The sequence below is a fragment of the Aedes albopictus genome, chromosome 2, assembly GCF_035046485.1.
Source record: "Aedes albopictus strain Foshan chromosome 2, AalbF5, whole genome shotgun sequence".
Lineage (NCBI taxonomy): Eukaryota > Metazoa > Arthropoda > Insecta > Diptera > Culicidae > Aedes > Aedes albopictus.
This window is the reverse complement of record NC_085137.1, coordinates 18,033,803-18,057,298: the sequence shown is the minus strand read 5'-3', so window position 1 is coordinate 18,057,298 and position 23,496 is coordinate 18,033,803. Positions and strand designations below refer to the sequence as shown.

The window sequence follows — 23,496 nt, the reverse complement described above, 5'->3', positions numbered from 1 at the left end:
CTGAAGGAAATTTTGGAAAAAAGATCTCAATAAGTTCCTGGAGAAACTCTCAATTTTTCTCAACGGGTTTCTGAAGGAATTATGGATGATTCAAGACTCGTACGGATTTCTGAAAGAATTTTTGGAGGAATTTCTGAGGAACTCGTTAAGAAAATTTTAGAAAAATCTCGAAGCATTTCACGGAAGATTTTCTGATGGAATCCATTGAGCAATTTAGGAAGGAATCCAAAGAAGGCTCTATAAAGGATTACTTACATTAATTTCTGGGGTAATCCCTAGAAAACTATGAAGAATTTTTCAATGAGTTCTCAGACAAATCTCCGAAGGCATTCCTGGCAGAATTGCTTAAATTTTCCATAAAAGTTTTTCTGAAGGAATCGCTGGAGCATTTATGTTAAACATACCTGGAACATTTTTTACAGTAATTCATGTAGCCATTTCTGAAGCTATGGTTTTAAGAGCTGTTTAAGAGCTTCCGAAGAAACTCATAGAGGAGTTTCTGAAGCAATCGATTCAAGGACCTTCTAAAAAAACCTTTTGAAAAATTTCAGACATTCATCTAGTGAAATATCTGAATTGATCCCTGTAAGAAACTGAAGAAATCCCTGGTAAAAATTTCCAAATTAATGTTTGATAGATTTTTTTTTTAATATCTCGTACAGGAATTTCTGGCGGGTTTTGTGCAGTTCTCATAAATTACTAAATTACTGAAGAAACCCTTGCACGAATTTTGGAAAGAATCCCTAAAAATATTGTTCGGAATCCCTGCAAGAAGTCCTAATATCACAGATTTTTTTGTGAGCTCTTTCGGACTAATTTTTTGTACAGGAATTTCAAAATAAAAATACAAATGATTGCAAGGACTTCGTCAGGTGTGCTAGGATGAGTGGATTTTAGATCATCGCTTCCCAACCTTGGCTCTCACGACCACCCCCCCCCCCCCCCAATCTGTTGTCATCCCGCTTTTCGTAGAACAATCGCAGCGTGCCTGCAAGCAGTTGGGGGGTCGCGAAACGAAGGTTGGAAACCCATGTTTTAGAGAGTAGCGAAATCTGCAACGCAAATGGATATACACTTCTTTGTATCTCCATCCACGGTTTGTGCCAGTGTTCAAATAAAATTAATGAAGGAAATTAAGGAAAAACCTCCTCTAGAATTTTGAATGGAATACTTTTCGAGACATTACTAAGAATATACGTATTCGTAGAATACTTTCTAACGAAATTTAGCGTTATTTCAGAGTTTATCCGTAAGATATTTGTATAAAAATGGATTATTAAAAAAATAGACGGAAATCTCGCAGCAGGGGATTTTTTTTATTACCGTACGGGTTTGGGCCGAAGGGTCTCAAATTTTCATGAAACTTTTTCCACAGGCAGGGCTCATGGATATATGAACAAAAAAAATTGAGGAAAATTCAAGGTCGCCTATTTTCCTGGAAAACTCCGGTGGATTTTTTTTGTTTTCCCCTGACACTACTTACTTTGAAAAATCAAAACTCAAGAACGAAGCATCGTGGAAGCAAAGATTTTTTCAGAAAATGAAAGCAAATTTTCTCAGAAATCCAAAAAAAATATGAACTGGAAAAAGTTTCCCACAAAATTTTCCACAGTTGAGAAAATTTGTAAAGAAAAGCCGGAAAAACTATGCCCGAACTCGTGGAAGATTTTCGAAAAAATATTTTTGAGAAGGTTATTTTATAAGCTTTAATCGCTGAAATTTTTGAAATCCAAAAAAAATATGAAATGGAAAAAGTTTTCCACAAAATTTTTCACCGTTGAGAAAATTCATAAAGAAAAGCCGGAAAAACTATGTCCGAACTCGTGGAAAATTTTTAAAAAAATATTTTTGAGAAGGTAATTTCATAAGCTTTGATCGCTGAAATTTTTGGAATGCACTTTATTTTCGTTCCTGAGTTATGGCAAATTTTTTGAAAAATGACCATATAATATAGGCTTACATGGTCATTTTCACATAATTGATCATAACTCAGTAACGAGAAAAAAGTACATTCCAAAAATTTCAGCGATCAAAGCTTATAAAATAACATTCCCAAAAATATTTTTTGAAAATTTTCCACGAGTTCAGACATAGTTTTTCCGGCTTTTCTTTATGAATTTTCTCAACTGTGGAAAACTTTGTGGGAAACTTTTTCCAGTTCATATTTTTTTTTTGGATTTCTGAGAAAATTTGCTTTCATTTTCTAAAAAAAACTTTGTTTCTACGATGCTTCGTTCTTGAGTTATGATTTTTCAAAGTAAGTAGTGTCAGGGGAAAACAAAAAATTTCCACTTGAGTTTTCCGGGAAAATAGGCGACCCTGAATTTTCCTCATTTTTTTTTTTTGTTCATATATCCATGAGCCCTGCCTGTGGAAAAAGTTTCATGAAAATTTGAGACCCTTCGGCCCAATTTGTACGATAATAAAAAAAAATGCCCAGTACATGATGATTAAATCCTAGGAGAAATATCTATTGAACTCCTTTCAAACGTTTTAAGGAATTCCTGGTAGAGATAAGCATGAAGCGTGGTAGAGTTCTTGGATTAACCTTAGCGAGATGTTTGATAGTAATATATCTAAGCGTTTGTTGACATGCAACTTGAAGAAAAATTTCGGAATCATCAAAGTAATTTCTAGCAAAATTCCTGAAAATAATGACCGAAAACACAAGTGATGAAACTTATGACAGATAATTTCTACAGAAATGCTTGGGAAAATTCTCAGCAAATTGTCGGAGAAGTTTCTCACAGAAATCCAAGAATAACAAACAAGGAATTCTACGAGAAACCGTTGAAGAAATTACGCCAATCAAAATGCATCTGATTTTAGAAAATTTAAAACAAAAATGGATACCATCCTGGCAATAAATTCTAAAAAGTTTAAGCTTTGGCAAGAAATTTTAAAAGGTTTCAGAAAAAATTGAGGCAAAGCCTCTGGTATGACAGGGATTTTCATCGGTCATTTTCGAGATCCTGCTTCAGAAAATTTTAAAAACAACAGTTTTTGAGTTTTACCTGAAAGTCGAGCTAAACAGCAGGCTGCGGCTTGTTTTTCAAAAGTTGTTGAAACCTGGAACTCGTAAGCTCTTCTGGATTCAAATGACATAAATAGAGAAACCTCTGAGTTTGAGCCGAAAGTATTGAGATTTTGAGGTGGCAATCGCCTCAAAGTTGAATTTTCGAGTAATGAAAAGATGCTTTCACTTCAGTGCCACAACTTTTTCAATTTTCAACCGATTTTCAATACTTTTTTTGAATCTCTCACAAATTTAATTTCAAATAAACACGCAGAGCATTAAATTTTTCCAAAGTCACGCAAAATATGAGTTTTTGAAGATTCAATTTATTTTTTTCTTCTTTTTACAAAAAAAAATTAACTTTAGAGTCTGATAACTTTTCAAGCGTTTGACCAATTTGAAATTTTTTAGCTTGCTTTTGAAGATATTTCTGTTGCCTATCTTTGTCCCAAACAAACTATTCGCCAAAGTAGTCATTTTTATGACACTTTTTACCAAAAACTGTCAAAACATGCATTAAAACTTGTTTTTTTTTCATGCAAAATTGTAGTTTTTGACGATTTTTTGCTATTTTTACTCCAAACCAGATAATTAGCATCATATTTAGGGACATGGAACACATTGCACAGTGGGCAGAAACGGGCCCGTAATCGTACTTATTTAGAAGCCGCTGGTTTTGAAACACAAACTGATGCATTTTCCATGAAAAATAGGCCGATAAATCGAATGGTGATGGTTTCATCTTGTGCAGACCTCGGGAAGGGGTTCATTTTGCCCCATTTTACCCTAAATCAGCCGTTTTCAATGGATATACTTTCATAACTTTACACGCCGTTATTTTTTATGTATATAATATTGACGAATATGATACTATTATGTTTACAGAATAGAGTGATGAAGTGTTCATGCAGTGCTGAGCCTAATAAATGACCCATTTCGCCCTATTTCACCCTAAATTTACAGTTTTAATGTTTGTATGCCTGTAATTTCAATTGATTCAGTTCATGCTATTATATCTACAAAATTGAATGACGATGACATCATGCTATGCTTAGTCCAAGAAGTGGCGTATTTTACCCCATTTCACTCTATATTAGTAGTAATGGTAAATATAACTCCTACAGCTTTAAATGCTGCAATAATTTAAGCTTATGATTGGACAAGTAATATGTTATCAGCTCTACAGCACTGAATGATGATGGGGTCATGCTGTGACATGTCTAAGTAATGGCCTGTTTTACTCCATATCACTCTATATAAGTTATTTATTAGTTATTGAGAGTCGAGTCAAGTACAAGACACTGAAGACGACCTTACAGTTGAGGTCGAAATACGTATCTGTCAAAGGATGCAAATTCTTAGTGGAATTCAAAGGAACCGTACTTAACCCGATTTTCTTTTTATTTACAGATATTCCCCTAACAAGCCCAGGTTAATCATCACTATAAAACTAATTTATAGAGATCTGTTTGCAAAATAACTTATATAGGGTGATATGGGGTAAAACGGGCCATTACTTAGACATGTCACAGCATGACCCCATCATCATTCAGTGCTGTAGAGCTGATAACATATTACTTGTCCAATCATAAGCTTAAATTATTGCAGCATTTAAAGCTATAGACGTTATATTTACCATTACTTCTAATATAGAGTGAAATAGGGTAAAATACACCACTTCTTGGACTAAGCATAGCATGATGTCATCGCCATTCAATTTGTAGATATAATAGCATGACATTTGTTCATCAATGTACAAAAATTCTGAATCAATTGAAATTACAGGCATACATACATTAAAATTATAAATTTAGGGTGAAATAGGGCGAAATGGATCATTTATTAGGCTCAGCACTGAATGAACACTTCATCACTCTATTCTGTAAACATATTCGTCAATTTATATACATAAAAATTAGCGGCGTGTAGAGTTATGAAAATATACCCATTGAAAACGGCTGATTTAGGGTAAAATGGGGCAAAATGAACCCCTTTCCGAGGTCTGCACAAGATGAAACCATCACCATTCGATTTATCGGCCTATTTTCCATGGAAAATGCATCAATTCGAGTTTCAAAACTAGCGGCTTTCAAATAAGTCCGATTACGGGCCCGCTTCTGCTCACTGTGCATTGGAGGATTTTTTTTTAATTTTTTTTCTCGCATTAATATTAAAAAATATAAAAAAAAAATTTATTTGATAAGATAAAAATTATTTTCTCAACGTGCGATGTTGGATAGTAACGGTTAAAAATTTCAGCTCAATCGGAGCATTGGTTGCAGAGAAAGAGATGTGTGAAGAGATCAACTTTGCTTAAAAATAGAACAAAAATCGATTTCATATCGAAAACCCTAATTAATCCACCTAGCGGTGATGGCGCCTTTCTCGTGCCTTCGAAACCCCATTTCAATAAAACTCAAGCGAAATGTTGATGTATATCGCACTTTCATACAATTAACAGAAATCCATTTCATGATACCAGAAATCATATCGTTTGTCTGACTTTTAATGTTTGAGCCTCAAACTCTTAAGAAAAAGACGCTATCTTGAATTTGAAGCCGCCATTTAGGATTTAAGAATGCCATCTTGGATGTTTTGGTCGCCATTTTTGGCGTCCAGGCATCTTCCCTACGAAAAATATACTTCATTAAACAGCCGCCATCTTGAATGTGGAGCCGCCATCTTGGATTTCGGACCAACATCTTGGATATTATAGTCGTAATTTTTGGAATCCAGACATCATTCCCATACCAAGTATACCAATAATGCATTGTTTCAGAACCCTAAAACTCCATTAAACAGCCGCGATTTTGAATTCAGAATCGCCATCTTAAATTTTAGATCGCCATCTTGGATAACCTGATCGCCATTTTGGACTCTGGAAGTCTTCACCATACCAAATATACCAATATTGCACGGTTTTAGAGCCTAAAACTTCATTAAACAGCCGTTAGAACCTAAATCTCCATCAAACAGCCGCCATATTGAAACTGAAACCACCATCTTGGATTTTAGATCGCCATCTTTAACATTCTGGTCGTCCTTTTTTGAATCCGGACATGTTCCCCATACCAAATATACCCATATTGCATGGTTTTAGAGCCTTAAATTTCTTTAAACAGACGCCATCTTGAAATTAAAGCCACCATTTTGGATTTCAGACCGTCATCTTGGATATTCTAGTCATTATTTTAGAAGTCAGACATCTTCCCCATATCAAATATTCCCATATAGCATGCTTTAAGTGCCTAAATATCTATTAAACAGCCGCCATCTTGAATTTTGAGCCGCCACCTTGAATATTTGGCTGCCATCTGGAATTTTTGGCCGACATCGTGGAGCGTCTGGTCTCCAGTGTTGATTTCCGCACAGAACTCGTCAACCATGCTGAAGGTTACAAAAATCGCCGCAGTTTGATATATAGCATGATGGGGCTAGTTCAGTTTTATATACGGCTAGTTCTACCGGTGCTGGTCCGGATCACTGAAATGGCCATAACTCTGGAACGCCTTGGCCGATCTGGACCATTTTTGATAGCAAACAATTCCGGTTCGATTCAAGCTATAATCCGAAAAAAACGGCCAATGGGAAGTGCCTTAAAAGTGAGTGAACTTATTTTGTGCACATACATACATACATATACATATACACACATACAGACGTAATCTCAATTCGTTGAACTGAGTTGATTGATATATGCGACTTGATCCTCTGAGCCTTTTTCCGAAAAATCGTTTTTTGAGTGAACATATAGTTCTTTTTTGTACACTAAGTGTACGAGAAAGGCAAAACACTACTTTCGAGTTTTTTGCTTTAGTTATCTAACTAAATCAATAGATTCCAAGATCTTTTTTGTAGCAAATTTATTAATCTTTCAAATGCGATAAGTTTGACCATTTTCAAGTTATAGCCAGTTTGAGACAAGAAAAGTCAAAAACATGTAAAGTTCAATTACTACGTAACGGTTGAGATTTGACCATATGCGTAAAACATTTTTCTCACCGGTCTGAACCTGTTTGCTTGCTAACGTTCATAAGGTTATCAAAAAATCCTAGCTTTGCTGTGTCGCATACATAGGTTCAGTTAAATTTTATATTTAGCCGCTTTCGGAGGGACACCCGGAACTGGTTACGACACTACCGGCTGTCCCTAATGTGGTCCTAACCTATTTCTTTGATAACCAGTCATCAGGTTATCAGAAAAGCCGTTACTTGTTGTATCGCATGCATGGGTTTGGTACTCTTTTATATTTGGCCACTTTCGGTGGAACATCCGGAACCGGTTCCGGAACATTACCGGTTCAGATATGGTCTGAGACTATTTTCCTGCTTACCGTTCATTCGTGGTTTGATGGGTCGCATGCATGGGTTTGGTGCATTTTCATGTCTGGCCCCTTCCAGGGGTACCGATCCGGAACACTTAAATGGCCATAACTCCGGAACGGCTGGACCGATCCGAACCATTTTCAATAGGAAACAATGGGACCAGATTCCGCGTCGAATGAGCCGTTGATCGTTAAAATCGGTTGATATTTACTATCTAAAAGTGAGGTGACCTTTTTTTGTACACATACACACACACATACATACACACACACACACACACACACATATACACACACAGACATCATCTCAACTCGTCGAGTTGAGTCGATTGGTATATGAAACTTACCCCTCCGGGGGCTCCAAAATTTCATTTTTGGAGTGAACATATAGCCTTTCGGTACACCTAGGTGTACGAGAAAGGCAAAAATTGGACCAGATTATTGTGGATTCATTTCGAATTAAGACAAGACGTGGAGGAAGTTTTGACATGGCGTTTTTTGTGTTATTCTTGGGTCTGTATATAATAAAATTAGGCTCCCGTTGGGGATGCTCTAGCTGGCGATAATCCAATTAACGCTGACAACTTGAGATACGTTTGTTTAGCTTGAGGCGTGCAGATGACACCAAGATTTCAACAAGAGATGGATTGAAAACAAACGAGCCAACGTTTCTTGGAAACGAATTACAACTCAAGCCGGTAAATTCTGTTCATCTCCCTGAGTACAATCGGTATTCAATCAACAATCTAGAGGAAACCGATCCAATTCCAGTCCTGATTCTTTTGTCTACAAAACTTCCAACTAAACGGAACTGAACCTAGCACAGGAAGCAACATTGCTGCCTGAGTCTCCTCCATCATCGTCGTCGTCGTCGGGGAATCGTAAAAGAGTTGAAGTTTGATTACCAATCTAACCCAACCCCCGCGCCCTCAAAGTACTCACCACACAATGCCTTGCGCGCCGGATCCGATCGGTTTCAGGTTTTGGTATCGCTTCAGAATCGTAAACTTGGTGTCGCCCACCTCGACGGTGTAGAAGGCGTGACGTGAGCTCATGTTGCACTGAACCAAGTCCGAAAAAGAAGCTGATGTTGGGGGGGAGTTGTTGGGTGATTTTCTTTCCCTTCCGTTTGTAATGTAGCGTTCTGCAGGCTCTGCTGCTATCGGCTGCGCTCGCTCTGCTCCCGGGACGTTCTATCCACTTGGCGTGCGTTCTTCGGTTCTAGTGATCCCGGTTATTGTCTGGAAAGAGGAGATGGAAACCGTCCGATAGTACTAGGTAGTAGTGAATGGAGTGGTAAATAACGATGGATCATCATCGGTGGCAGGTATGATAAGTTGATAGGTGGCAATATTGTGACAAATTGTTGACAAAATCAATTTCGATAAAAACGTCGTTAAGGGGCTGTCCATAAACCACGTGGTCATTTTTTTGGGACTTCTCAACCCCCCCCCCCCCCCCCGCGTGGTCATTAGTCCATACAATTTTTTTTTTCTTCCATACTAAATGGTCATTGGCCGAACCCCCCCCCCCCTCATGACCACGTGGTTTATGGACAGCCCCTAAGCGCACTGTTTCTTCGGAGCGTCCGGTAGATTTTATTATTTCTCAACAAAAAGGTACACCGTAATGGATTTTTAGGTGATATGCACTGTTGAGGCAAAAAAGAACTCGCTCATACTGTTGTTTCTATTGAAAAATCCTGGAATATCAGAAGGTCATAGATATTTGTTGTAAATTGTGGTAGCCTCGATATTTTGGTTATGTCGAAATTCCACGCATTCCAGTATTATGTTTACATTTCATCTTATTAGGACCACGCATTTCGTTAAAACTAGTTGTATGTTCATGAACATTTCAAGTTCCTACCGGAAAAAAAACATTAATCAAGCGTGACAAATTTTAGTGCATCATTCAGCATTCAGGAGCATACGGACGCTTTCACTGGTACGTAGAAGTTAGAAGCCAATCGTTGTCGCTGTGTACACATTAATTCATTAGCGCACAAGAGCGTAAAGGACGAAAAAAGAAAACCATGCTGTAGTGCAACAACTGGAGCTCTTGAAATTCTCCGTTCCAGCTTACAGTATGAGCTTTGAAAGTTAGCATTTTCAAGAGAGAAACGAATGGATGGTTGTACAAGCATGCAACATAAAAGCAGTTCTTATAGTTACATTCCAAACTTTCATTCGTTCCTTATAGCGGAATGCTTGAAAGCTTCGTTTGAAGTGTACTGGCTGACAGTATTTTTGCAGCGCTTTTGAAGTGAATTGCTAAAATTATATGAGTGTTATGGCTTTAGAGTGGAAGTTTCTATGCACTTACAGTTTCAATGCACTGACATACAGTCAACTATTTAATATTCAATATCCATGGGTAAGACTCCATTGAGTTTAAGAATTGTCGAGTTGTAGAACATTTGTTTGGGACAATCATGAGATGTATACGCCAAGTCTTGAGTGCTTTGTCCAAACTCTCATTCACCATCACCATAGCTTGGGTCCCTTCACATTTCTCGATTTCGGGCAATGAGAAAGCTGACTCTCTGGCTAAGGTGGGCGCTAGCGAAGGCGATATGCACGTCCGAGTCCAAGGAAAACAACATAAACCCAAAGGGGGTATTCTGCTAACCTCGAAACAGCCGCGAGTTTTTCGGCTTTCCTAACTAACATAGTAGGGTGATTCACTAAACAGCGTAACCCGCCAATTAAATATTAACCTGATTAAACGTCGCGACCGCCAAAGCAATATTTGATTATTTCATTCGCAATTTCATAAAAGATTTCAAATAATCAGATAGGGTAAAAAATATAATTTGGACATGTATATAATTTGGACATGCACGGCGATGTATGCCTTGTTCCGGAGAGCTAATAAAAGTAGATACTTCTCAATATCGATTATTGGATCAAATAGATCCTATTCTGATGACTTACGTTGAAAATACGCTTAACAATTAAGAATTTACTTCAAAATTATCGAAAATGTAAATTATTTCACTAAAACCCCTCAAATGCACAAGTATGCAAGACGACATACACTTCACAGTCACATACAATATTCACCCCAAAATCGTTGAATTAATAATTGTAAGAAATTTGAATGCCTTATCACAATGAAAAATGTTCAATAAAGAAGCATTAAGCAGCCAATCCCTTAACATTCATCTAGAACGCTTAAAATAGGTGGTGTCCAAAATACATTACTGGTTTTCTACTGCAAATATATTTTGGTCATCTGACGAACTACATGGGGATACTGTGCGATTGCATACTTGGAGGCGTATTCTGTGGGTCTGGCGATATTTTCTCGATTCTAAAAAAAATGTTATAGTTATCAAAATAGATGCCTGTTAAGCGTAAAAATGTGATTATTTGTAAGAAAATATTTGTTAATTTATGTTGCTTCCATGATTTAGCAGTATTCAAGGCTAAACATTGAGATAACTGCCCTGTCCAAATTATATATACCTGAAGGTGTCCAAAACATATATTCGGTGTCCAAAATGCGATTCTAACAGGCGATTGGAAATTGTGATTTTCTCAGCTTAAAATGCTTTCGTTAAGGTTTTTGTCACCTGGAACGCAAAGTACAATCATATTATAAGCGTATTAGTAACTTTGCAAAATAATCAATTGCTTTCTAAGGAAGCTAGGGGACGATTTTTCCAACGTTGTCCTCAGCCTGTCCAAAATACATGAATTACCCTAATTATGGCTTACGCAGTTGTTTAATCTGTTTGGTGAATCCCCTCTAAGTATTTAAAGCATACTGCCTTAAATGAAGAATCGATAGGTAATTCTCGCCCAAACCAGGCCGCCATTTACATAAAGTCTAGGATTTTAATATTTTTTTTTGCATTTATTGAAAAAGGATGCAAACACTTTGGCTGGGTTAAATTGGTGGATCCCTTGCTTGCCAACCGAAACCTCCTCAAACGCCTCCAGAAGCTCTTGAAACTTCTCTAAAACTTCCTGAAATGCCATCGAACCCCCGGGAACTCCCTCAAACCCCATGTAACGCACATGAGACCGTCCGAAACCCCCTAAAACGCTCCGGTAACACATTCGGAATATGTAACACCTCCTGAAAATTCCTGAAATCCAATTTGGGCTCTATGTAATGCAACTTTAGACCCTCGGGTACCCTCGAAAACACCTCTGTAACGCCTCCGGCACTTCCATAAAATCTTCTGAAAATTCCTGAAATGTCTTCAAAAGCCCCTGAGACCCCTCAAACTCCATGTAACGCACATGAGAAACCCTCTAAAGTTCTTCATTAACGCCTCCTGAAAATTATCTGAACCTTCCTGAAACACCACCGAAGCCTCAGATTGCCGTTCTACGCCCGAATGTGCCATGTTATATGGAAATCCCACACGCTAAAACCGCTCAGCACCTAAAATGTGTAAGGCCTACTTATAAGTGCATAATTTCCAGACCACACAAAAATGTGTAACAGTTACACATTCTAAAAAACAGCTCGTACACTCTTCTAGATGCAAAATTTCGATATTTTTTTGTTTACCAAGGTCACTAGTAAACCTAGCTAGATTGCCGTACAAAATATTTTGCGAATTTCACGATTTTGCGGACGCACGAGCTGATTTTGTAAATGTGTAAGTGTTACACATTTTTGGTGTAGTCTGGAAATTATGTACTTTAGTGCTGAGCGGCCTTAGCGTGCATATAACATGGGACAATTATGCGTAGAATGGCAGCAGCCCTTTTTAAGCCTTTTCTTTGTAACCTTGAAATCCATTTAAGTAATAAACTGTATCTATTCAGGTATAGGTAATCAATCCATTTGGGCGACAATTTTATTTAGTATAATATTTGGTTTTGATCCCCATTTGCTTTTGATTGGTTTTTCTCGGTGATATTGAACTGCAACTAATTCTCGATTTTACGTTTTTATGCTGCCAACTCTTCAATTAAGAAACTGTGCGTGGTCTTATGTTCATCGTGTATAATAAACATAAGACCACGCACAAGAGCTACATCACAAATGCTAGTCCTTTAGTTATTCTGGAAGCACCCCCACTGGAGGAAAAAGAAAGCAGGAATCCACGGTATTATTAACAGAAGCACTTTTGCAATCTTCTACTTATTCCTTTTTATGTTTCAACAAAAAAATCCCACTAGCACTGCAATGACTGAATTCAAGTTTGCACAACTGGAGCAGAAATTTAGCATCCATACTTGTACCTAAAACTCTAAGCGGCCTTCTGCCGCCTCAATTCCTCAACCCTCTATGCGGCTTCGCCGCATAGCTCGGCCGCTACTTTTAGCTAGAATTGCATTCAAGTTATTTGCGCATTGTTTCGTATTTATTGCTTAGTTTTCAATTGCTTTTTTGGTGTTCATAAATTGGGAATTTTTAAATTATTTATGGAAAAATAAAATTTATTTATGGAAAATTTAAATTCGGTCGTCCGAGCGTCCGACCGTGCCGAGCTCTCGACGCATACTAATTAGACACCAGCAAAACAAACTGCCTGGTGGCTAGGTATGCGGAGTACGAGAGTAAGTCTCGGCTTCATAGGGTATCGGGATGCTTCGTTGGCATAGTCCTCTCGTTCGGCCTATATCAACGTAAACCAAAAACTCAAACAAAAACGCATAAGTGGATATCGGAAAGGCTATGCGCCAAACAACAGTAACCTTTCGTTTCAATTTTAGCATTTTGGAGCATTAAAATTTAATGAAAATGTCACTTTGTTTAGCTTTTGTAGACGCCATGATTTTTCGGCTTAGTGGGTAGTCTATACACATGATCATAAATTGCATGATTCTGGAACATTTCGAATTGACTTTTCAATAACTGAACATTTGATGCGACGGTCAAAGACGCTGTTTTGAGCTTGTGTATTTGTTTTCAACGAATAATAACTATTTTACAAATTGAATATGGGCCGAATATTGAGGACATTTTTTTCACTATGTACCCAAATCTTGGCCCATCAGTAAAATGATGTCATAACACCGATAAAAAGACGTCAACAACATTTCTTGCGTAAGAACCAGAAAGAACGAACAGGAAGAAAGATTTTGTGTGCGGTGACTGTAAAAATATAACACAATAATAGGGTTGCGTTGTTTTCGTTACTAAATTAAGGAAGAACTTTAGTTTAAGTGATTTATTTAGAGTTTTTTTTTGAAAATTTAGCTTCGAAAACGTAATTTAAAAGTAAGATTGGTGAACAAACAGAGATAATGCTTCAGCAGAAATATTGAAAAAATGAGATAATAGTGGTTCTAGTGCATGGAAAGCAATAGGCCAACGTTGTATCCACTAATAGGCCAATTTTTGTACCATAGACCAACGTTGCATACCATCGCATCGAATCTTTTCAACTAAATTAATTAAATTCTTGAATATTTACGTTAGTTTACTTCCAATTGGTGAACCATGCATTGCCTAGAGTGTGTAATAGGGTCAACATTATATTTCTAGTGCATTTAATTCATGAGTTATGGTCAAAATTGTCAAGGCGGCTTGCAAATTAGGCCAAGGAATGGTACATATACCCTATAAATAACTCGCTCGCACTTGTCGTTAGTGGGCACAAACAGGAGTGTGTTGTGGATTGGCATCTAAGCCGAAAAGAGAGATGAGTTTGTGAAATAGGAGTGTTCACGGTGCGGCTTCGGAGTCAGTTTGGCTTTCTATTCCGCAGAACCATTAGGGGCTGTCCATAAACCACGTGGTCATGAGGGGGGGGGGGGGGGTTCGGCCAATGACCATTTTGTATGGACGGAAAAAAAAAATTGTATGGACTAATGACCACGCGGGAGGGGGGGGGGGGTTGAGAAGTCCCAAAAAAATGACCACGTGGTTTATGGACAGCCCCTTACCTGTTCTGTGGCTTAGTTGGTTAAAGCGCCGGTCTAGCGAATACGGAGTCGTGGGTTCGAATCCCACCAGAACGCTATTTTTTTCACAAATTTCATCTCTCAATTTGTCAATTAGCAACATTTCGTGCCTTCTCATTACAAGTTTTTCCAGTATGAAAATTTAAACTTTTTTGGTGGAAAAAATGTGATTATTCATTGCAATTATTAAATTACACAGCGCAATATTTTTTTGTCTCAAGAGCAAATTTATGTATCTCTGACAGATTTTGGGCCGCAGATTTGCTCCAGCACGTCACAATTTTGAGCTATACCCCAATTTATAGGGCAAAATATGCGATTACGGGCTTTTTTAACTGCCAGCCATTAAGCATGGAAACATTTTTTTTAACAACCAAAAGGTAAATTGGTCAATTAACATCTAAATTAACGACTCATGCAAAATATTTCGTTTTACCAAATCAAATTTGATAGTTTTAAGCGATTTATGTTAGGTATGATATTTCCCATACAAGTCACCCTTCAAAAGTTGTATGCAAGTTTGCTTACTTACATAAAATGCTTAAATCCCCTACTACTTTATTGGCAATTTCTGATTTTGTTATAGAAAATGATCACTTTTTTATGAGTCGTTTATATTTTAGCCATTTTGCGAGAGAAAAAAAAGTTGCCTATCCCAAACATTTTGGCCACCCCCTGTATTTGGTAAATTTCTTCATGGTTTTCTGGCCAAATCACGAAGAAGATTATTTCGAAATCATTCATTGCGAATTTAATTTCTGGAAAATTGATTGAATTCATCGGCATTTCAGGTCCTATGCAATAACGGGGATAGACGGTGCCTTTGCGCTGCTGTCACTTTACTACCCTATCCATGGGAGAATGGTGACCACGAGGATGTTGTATGTGGCTCTTGTTCCTTTTCCAGTCCGATTGGGGGGGTCCATTATGATTTGCCGGTTAGCCGATATCCAGGTTTCGGGTCCGTTGGAGCATATGCTCTGAAGAGGGTCAGGTGCCAGCCGCTTTCGGGAGGAAGAGCAACTGACGAAAAATTGCAAGTGCCGAGGCTGGAATCGAACCCATGACCATCCACTTATAAAGTGAACGTGTAGCCACTACGCAACGGGCCTCAGCAACGTCAATATTTGTAAAAAAAAAATATTTTGGAAAAGTTGATGAATTTTGCTTTTTTAAGCAAGTTTAGGCTAGCAATATTTTTTTGTGTCAAAAATTTATGTTCCCAAAATCGGTAAGAAAATGTTGCCAAAAACGGGTGTTGCCAAAATAGGTAAGGGAATGTAGTTGGATTACTTCCTAGATTTTGAGCGAAATTCTTGAAGATACATTCCTTTTAGGATGTTTGATGCTGTGGACATTCATAGCATTGAAAGCAGAATTTTGGATCTGCCGCGGTGCACTTGTCAAGGCTTCGCGGAGCACCAAGTGCACCACGGTGCAGCATATGAAAACCCCTGTTCTAGGGAACACCTTGATGATGGCTAAGAAAAACGTCTGTCAAAACTTTCGGAGGACATTGATGAAATTCTTCTTAAATTGCTATCATTTGCATAACCAGGGTGTCTACTCATAAGACAAAATAAAACTCCCTGAGTTTTACAGGTTCTTCCAAGGCGAAATTTTAAATGTTGATAAGTCAAAAATTAGTCCAAATTTTATAAAATTTCTATACTTCTCAAAAATTACATATACAGAAATATCAGCAATTAAGTTATCAATATTTAAGAAGAAATGCACAAGATTTATCATCTAAGAGATTTCATCAAACCATTGAATTCTTTCAAGAACTGTTTAACAAATCTCTTTTGAATATATTGCAAAAATCGGTTGAGGAATATTTCAAAACTTTTCCCAAAGTTTTTTTGGGGTTAATTGAAATTGCTTTTATATTTCCACCTACAATGACATCCAAACACTCTAAAAAAGTAGGAAAAAAATATTCAGGAGTTCAATCAGTAATTCCAATGACCGTTAAATTCCATCCACAGTTTTGAACTTGGACGTTTGTACTCTGTGCTGGTGGAGTAGTAATATTGAGATTCTTCTCTTCCTTCAAATCGTTCTAGAGTTCCTCCAGTCAATTCATTTGTATTTCTCGCAGAGTTTTTGCTTGAAATTATCAAAGATTTTTGTTTTCTGGTTTTTTTTTCCAGTTTACCTAAGAATATCCAATGGTTTTCACTTATTTGCTTTCATAAATAGATCCTTTCGAGGTTTATCATGATTTCAGGATTCGACGTTTTTCACGGGGTCTCTGCTAGAGTATGTACCCGGAATTTCTTTCTCGCTGAATTCCTCCCGGAGATCTCAAAATTTTTCCAAAGTACTTCTCTTACTGGTTTTGGGATAGTTTTCCAAGAATTTCTTTTGGAATATCCAGGGATTTCTTCCTGAAACAGTTTTCAGATATTTCTCGTGGATGTCGCAGGATTTCGTACGTAGTTTCCCCCGGTATTACTTTTAGAGGTTTCCAGAATTCCTCCTTAAATTTCCTCCTGGGAATAATCCCGGAACTTTTTTCCGAGGTGTCCCAGTTTCTCTCAGGATTTCTTTCGTAGTTGCTCTAGAGATTACTCCAATTAGTCTTTGCGGAGATTTTCGCAAAACTTGACCGGGATTCCTTTAGATATTTCTCCGGGAATTTCTTACAAGAAATCACGTAAGTTGTCTCAGGAGATATTCCGAGAAAAACTCTTTGAAAAAATCCAGCAAGAACTTCTGGAGCAATTTTTAAAGAAATTCCAAAAAGGAGCATCCAGAATCCCGGGATAATTTCAGGATTCCAGGAAGGGCTCTGGGAATAATCACGAGAAAATCTGTAAAAAAATGATCTCAGGTGGGTAACTGCAAGAAATAAGATAATCAACTACAAGGAAAATCCTTGGTCCGAAAAAAAAAAATCCGAATCCGAATCCGAAAAAAAAAAACACGGCACGAACTCCCTGAGAAATACCAGCAGTAGCTGCTGCAGAAATCCCAGAAGACTCTCTAAAACATCTTAGGAGAATGTCTAGGATAAATTCTGAAAAACTCTGAGAGACATCACCGATCAACACCGTAAGGAATCTTTCTCTCAGAATCTCCAAGAGAAACCTCAAAAGAAATCTTGTGAGAACCTTTGGGAAATATACCAGCTGAAACTTCTGTAGAAATCCAATGAGAAACTCTAGAAGAAAGCTAAATGTCTTGAAGAAATCACAGGAGACTTCTGAATAAAATCTCGGAAGGAATTTCTGCAGAAAATTAGTGAAAAGCTCCCTAAAATCGTTGGAGGAGCTTTAGTAGAATTCCCAGGAATAACATCTTCAAGAGGAATCCCGAGAGAAACGCTAACAGAAATTCTGCGATAACATCTGCGGTATATCCTGAGAGTAACTCTTGTTGAGATCTCAGTATGAATCCAGGTAGAAACCCACGGGAACTCTGAGAGCAACACTGGGAAAACCTCTAGAAAAATTCTGTATGATCTGTATGATAAAAATTCCAGAATTCTGTATGTAAAAATTTCAGAAGAAATCAATCGGAATTCCGGAATCTTAGAAGATTCTCAAGGAAGAATCCCGGAAAGAAAGGTTCGATTCTTGAAAAAATGCCGGTAGGAATCCGGAAGAATCTCCGGGAGGAATTCAAAAAGGAATACCAAGACAAATGGGGTGAATAAATCGTGCAAAAACCCTGGGAGGAATTAAATTTCAAGAGGAACCTCCAAAGGAACTCCAGATATGCCAAGGCCCGTAGCGTAGTGGCTACACGTTCACTTCATAAGTGGATGGTCATGGCTTCGATCCCAGCCCCGGCACTTGCAATTTTTCGTCAGTTGCTCTTCCCCCCGAGAGCAGCTGACACCTGCCCTCTTCTTAGCATATACTTTTACGGACCCGGAAACTTGGATATCGGCTAACGGCAACTCATAATGGACCCCCAATCGGACTGGAGAAGAAACAAGAGACACACATCAACATCCTCGTGCTCATCATTCTACCCATGGACAGGGTAGAAAAGTGACAGCAGCGCAACGGCAACCAGTTCAATTAGAATAGAATACATTTAGGCGCTGTACAAAGTGTAAGTGCAGCCACCAATTGGAATCGTTCACGCAGTAAATTAAGTTAAGTGATTGAAGAATAAAAAAAAACTCCAGATATGACAGAATTTCTGGAAAAATCGTTGTAGCCGATTTTCTAGATCGATACACCAACACTACAAAATCAAAAACTTTTCTATTCAGACCCATGATGTAATAAACTCTATGGACTCTATTTTTGAGTAGATCTACGAATAATAAAATTCGCTTCTTTTTATTCTTACGACCCAATGTTTTATTGTGTTTTCATCGGTGCAAAATTTCCCTGAGTATTCCCCTGTTAAATAAAATTCCCTGAGGATTCCCGGTTTTCCAGGTTTTTCCAGGTAGTAGACACCCTGGTTATTAACCTTGCATGATCCTATAGTAAACTTACTGTATTTGTAAACCATTCCCATATTTTGCATTCTATTTCGCTTAATGTCTGATGATTGTCACCATATGCTACGTGTAAGCGGTTTTTCCCTACTTACTCCCCTTTCATGAAAGGATAACTGTATTTGCAACTGATTGAATAACTCGTTCGTTATTCAAACTTTCCGAACTTTCCATAATGCCACTCGTTCCAATTTCCTCGTAACCTACCGTTCTGCAGACGACAAAGTTACGTTAGCCGTATTAGTTTACGCTCTATGGATCGTCATTAAAGTGATTGATTGGGAACAATGATAAATACCTTACTACTGTCTGGTTGTGTCGGTCGTGGCAACAGTAGGACCTCGTTAGGTGACATAACTTCCTCTCAGTTACGCTTCCTCATGAAGCGGTACGGTGGACCGAGTAATGCAAATGAATAACCACCCGTTCGTTCGTTCGTTTTATTCTGTTCTCAAAAGTATTTTTGACGGATTTCGCGCCAACTCGAACAAATGTTGGCAGCACCCTCTCAGATTACAACGAAACTTTCTTGGTGTGTAGACCTTGCCCAGATAAGCCACTTTGCATACTCATTTTTCTAATTTTTTTTCTCGACTGACTTTTGAAAAGGGCTAAACTTTTTTTATGGATTTTTTAAAAATGTTTTTAATCAAAAAATGACTACTCCTACAAAAAAGTGTTGTATGGGTGATTATCACAAAATAAGTCAAATTTTAAGAAAAAAATACTGAAAAAAATCCAAAATGAGCCCTACACTGAAAAAAAATCATTTCTAAAAATTCAAAGTTGATTTAAAAAAAACACCATTTTTGATTTTGATGAAATTTTGTCTCAAGACAGGTAATTATGTTCCCTACCAACCGTCCATACATCACAAGATGGGCACTTTTGAGGAAAAAAAGTTTTTCTAACAAAAACTTGTTCTTGTTCGAATGATTTTTTTTTTCAGTGTATTTTGTTATCAACAATAAAACCAGTGAAGGCCATAACAATCCCAGAATCCAATGAAACTCAATTTTCTAGGAGATTTTGTGTTATTTATTCAATCATTTGGAAGGGTTTTCCTATACATAAAAAACTTCAAAATATTACAAATGTATTTTCTTAGGAAATGTAATGTTTGATCGCAATATGTATTGAAGTGCACTTTTAAATATACAATTATTTATAATTATGAATTTTTCAAATATATATATATATATGTGTCTTAGAGCCAATTTCAAACATGTTCTTTTCTATTTTTTTCCGATCATACTAAATATTTTTGGTTCATCTTCTGAATTAGAATACCTGTTTGCCTTTACTTTGTCGCCAGGAATAGGCAAAAAACTATGGAATTTCTGAGTGCCTGGTATTGTTTTGGCGTTATTATATATTTCTTCGAGATCTTCTGACATTTTAATGTACTGTTCAGTGGATACGTAACAGAAATTTAATTTAGTTATATTTTTATCTGTCTGTACAACTGCCCAGTTATATAACTCTCGTGGAGTTGTTATGGTATTTCCATAATCTCGAGCAAGACTTGCTCTCTTTGCCATTCGCTTGAGAGTGCCACCAATAGCATCACATGGACCTTTACCGTGGGACGTTGCAAAAAAATGCCATTCTGCTCTTAATGCATGCTTTGACTGGAATCTACATAGACTAGCAAAGTTCTTCTTATTTTTGTATTGTGATGCTGCCCCATCAGACATAAAATAAATTTTGGAAAAGTTCGTTAATTGTTTCATAAAATCTATCATTTTTGAGATGAACAACTGGACCGCAACTGTATCGTGAGCCATTACTTCCGATATGATAATGAAGCTAACATTTACAAGTTTATTATCTTTCATATAGTAAATTTCAAATGGGTGTATTGTTGCTTGCGAGTTGTTCCAATGATATCCTTGAGCAGCGTTTTGAATTATGAATGAATAGTTTTTAGAGAAATCACAAATCGCAAGAATTTCATCATCCTTTAATGTATCTTTTTTATTTCTGAGAAATGATGATTGTTGTTTATGAATAAAGTCGTGTGTTATAAGTTTGTCAATTTTATCAACAAGATACGGAACAAATTCATCAACAGGTTTAATAATCGTTTCTAAATTACAGCGATCAGTATTCAACCACTGCTGAAATATAATCTCTTCTTTGTCATTTGATTCTAATATCAATGTAAGTTCCTCTTCAATGTGTTCATTACAAGCACACTTTTCACAAGCATGGAAAAAGCAATTATCTGTTCTGGTGGAAATATCGCAAAGCATTTTTTGTATTATTTCATCTTGTGACACAATTCTTATACTGTTGAACATTAAATTTACATTTTCATGAATAGTACATATGCATACATTATGTATACCAGTAGAATCAAGTAAAATACAATGCTTTGGTCGCAACTGTGTAAATACTGTGAAACCAATATTCACAGTTTTGTACATATCTACAAAAATCATATAAGCCTCTTTGAGCGACATCATCAAAAGTCGTTTTTGAACTTGTTGTTTTTTTCCATTTCGAACCTCAGAAACAAAATCATTTGTTCCTGGCATTGGCCTGCTGATATCATTATCATCAAAAAATTCTCTTACTATTTGTTTTGTATCGTCATCAATACCATGCCCCCTTCTTTTTTCGGTGGTACAAAGAATACCCTGTTCATAAACAAGATCCTTCACCTGCCTCGCCATATACATTGGTGCGTTAAACTCTCTTGTGATTTTATTTACCGACCAAGACTTAGGAAGTACAGATAGTATTTTAATCTGTTCGCTTCTGTCAGTTGTAGGGTGATTGAACTTATCCTTTAACTGCATAATTATCTCGTCATACGCCTCCACTTTGCCAACATCCGTTGAATCTATTCCGAAGATATTTTTTCGAACTGCTTTCGTAATCTGCAATGATTTGTTTATGCGATATTCCATACTTCTCATGTTTCTAGATGAGATTGGCGATAAACTCAATGTTTCAGCAATGGTATTAAACTTCTCAATATTATGGGGACCCTGTAGTTGATCTGTTGACGGAATTGACTCCAATGATGGAATAGATGGTACCATATCTGTAAGATAAAAGTTAAGGTTAACAATATAATAATGAATGCAGTGGAAAGTTAATGATAGTTATTTATGCAACGAGTTGTAAAAATGTTTTTTTTTCGCACAAGTAGTACATTTATCCAACGAGGCTTGCCGGTTTGGATAAATACGAAGAATACTGAAAAATGTAGTTTTGCAACGAGCTGCAAAATGAGTTATATAAAAGAAGCTAACACGTTGAAGGCTTACTTACCCAGCTCATATTCGATTTGTTGACCACTCGTTGACGGTTCTGGTTCTGGAACATCATGATGTTGCTGCCCACTAAATGATGGTTGCATAGTTTCGTCGTTTCCATCCGATCGGCGTTTTTTCGTATTCGGGCTTCTGTTGTGACTTATCAATCCACGACATGACTCACAAATACTCATCGATTCGTCGATTTCATGTGTATATCCCATGGAATGAATCTTATCTATCAATCTTAATGACATGCCCCGTAGATTATGACGGTTGCACTTTGGATTGTTTATTTTTGCACTGCACTTGAATTTGTTGAATTTTGATTTATACGATTGATCCATTACTTTTCAGAACTGCCTTTAATAACCAAAGAGAAGTAACACGTTGAATGATACCGATTCATTTTCTTGTTTTGTTCATATTTGCTTTAGGTACAACTCTTGATTTGTTTTTTTTTTCGATTAGGTAGTTCGAATCTAATAAATAGCCTTACCTAATATTAGGTAAGAACATGGGGTAGAAACGTTTGGGTAGAAATTACAGCAGCACGTATGAAATGCGTGTTCTAATTGTATATTGTTTCGTACTTCTAGAGTGCTGCTGCGTGAATATGGGTGCATTGCATTGTCGCATATGACACAATAAGTTTCATTGCATTTTGAGATTACTAGATAACCTTCACTGGTTTAGTTTGTTTTAAAAAAAAGACACTGAAAAAATAATAATTTGGACATGAAAAAGTTTTTGTTAGAAAAACTTTTTTTCCTTAAAAAAGTCCATCTTGTGATGTATGGACGGTTGGTAGGGAACATAATTACCTGTCTTGAGACAAAATTTCATCAAAATCAAAAATGGTGTTTTTTTTTAAATCAACTTTGAATTTTTAGAAATGATTTTTTTACAGTGTAGGGCTCATTTTGGATTTTTTTCAGTATTTTTTTCTTAAAATTTGACTTATTTTGTGATAATCACCCATACAACACTTTTTTGTAGGAGTAGTCATTTTTTGATTAAAAACATTTTTAAAAAATCCATAAAAAAAGTTTAGCCCTTTTCAAAAGTCAGTCCAGATAAATTTTGAAGAAACTAAGTATGCAAAGTGGCTTATCTAGTCTTGGTGTACATACCCAGAAAGTTTCATTGTAATCTGAGAGGGTGCTGCCAACTCCGAATACGATTTGGGGCGAAATTCGTCTTTTGTCCGAAATGGGGTTTTCCACCGATTGCAACTCTGGAGGTATCAAGCATAACATAGTTTTCCTCAACTATTTATGTGGTAATCGTTCCCATTGATGAAATTCATTATCAACTATCGTCGAACACTTGGTCGATCAAACGAGTGATGGAACTTTCTCTCGTTATGGGAAGTTGGGTAACTACTGATGAAATAATATAAGTGAATGGCAGTATTTACCAGAGTTTTTGAAAAATAACACAACGAAATAAAAATGATTTTACGATTTCGTTGGTTTCAGACCGACGAGGTGCATCCTCTTTAGGTGACGACAACTGTAAACAAACATTTTATCGAAGGGAAAAGCAATGGA

General features: G+C 36.9%; 1 protein-coding gene across 6 annotated transcripts in view; it reads right to left on the bottom strand.

Annotated features, from left to right (window-relative positions):
- The window catches only part of LOC109429565 (stress-activated protein kinase JNK), a 273,562-nt gene that overhangs the window by 45,752 nt on the left and 204,314 nt on the right, over positions 1-23,496 (bottom strand). For all 6 annotated transcript variants that reach the window (XM_062849253.1, XM_062849248.1, XM_062849250.1 and 3 more), the window contains one exon: positions 8,283-8,581. In XM_062849253.1, coding sequence (XP_062705237.1) covers positions 8,283-8,395 — 113 coding nt within the window. In that variant the 5' untranslated portion in view covers positions 8,396-8,581. The remainder of the gene's footprint in view (positions 1-8,282; positions 8,582-23,496) is intronic.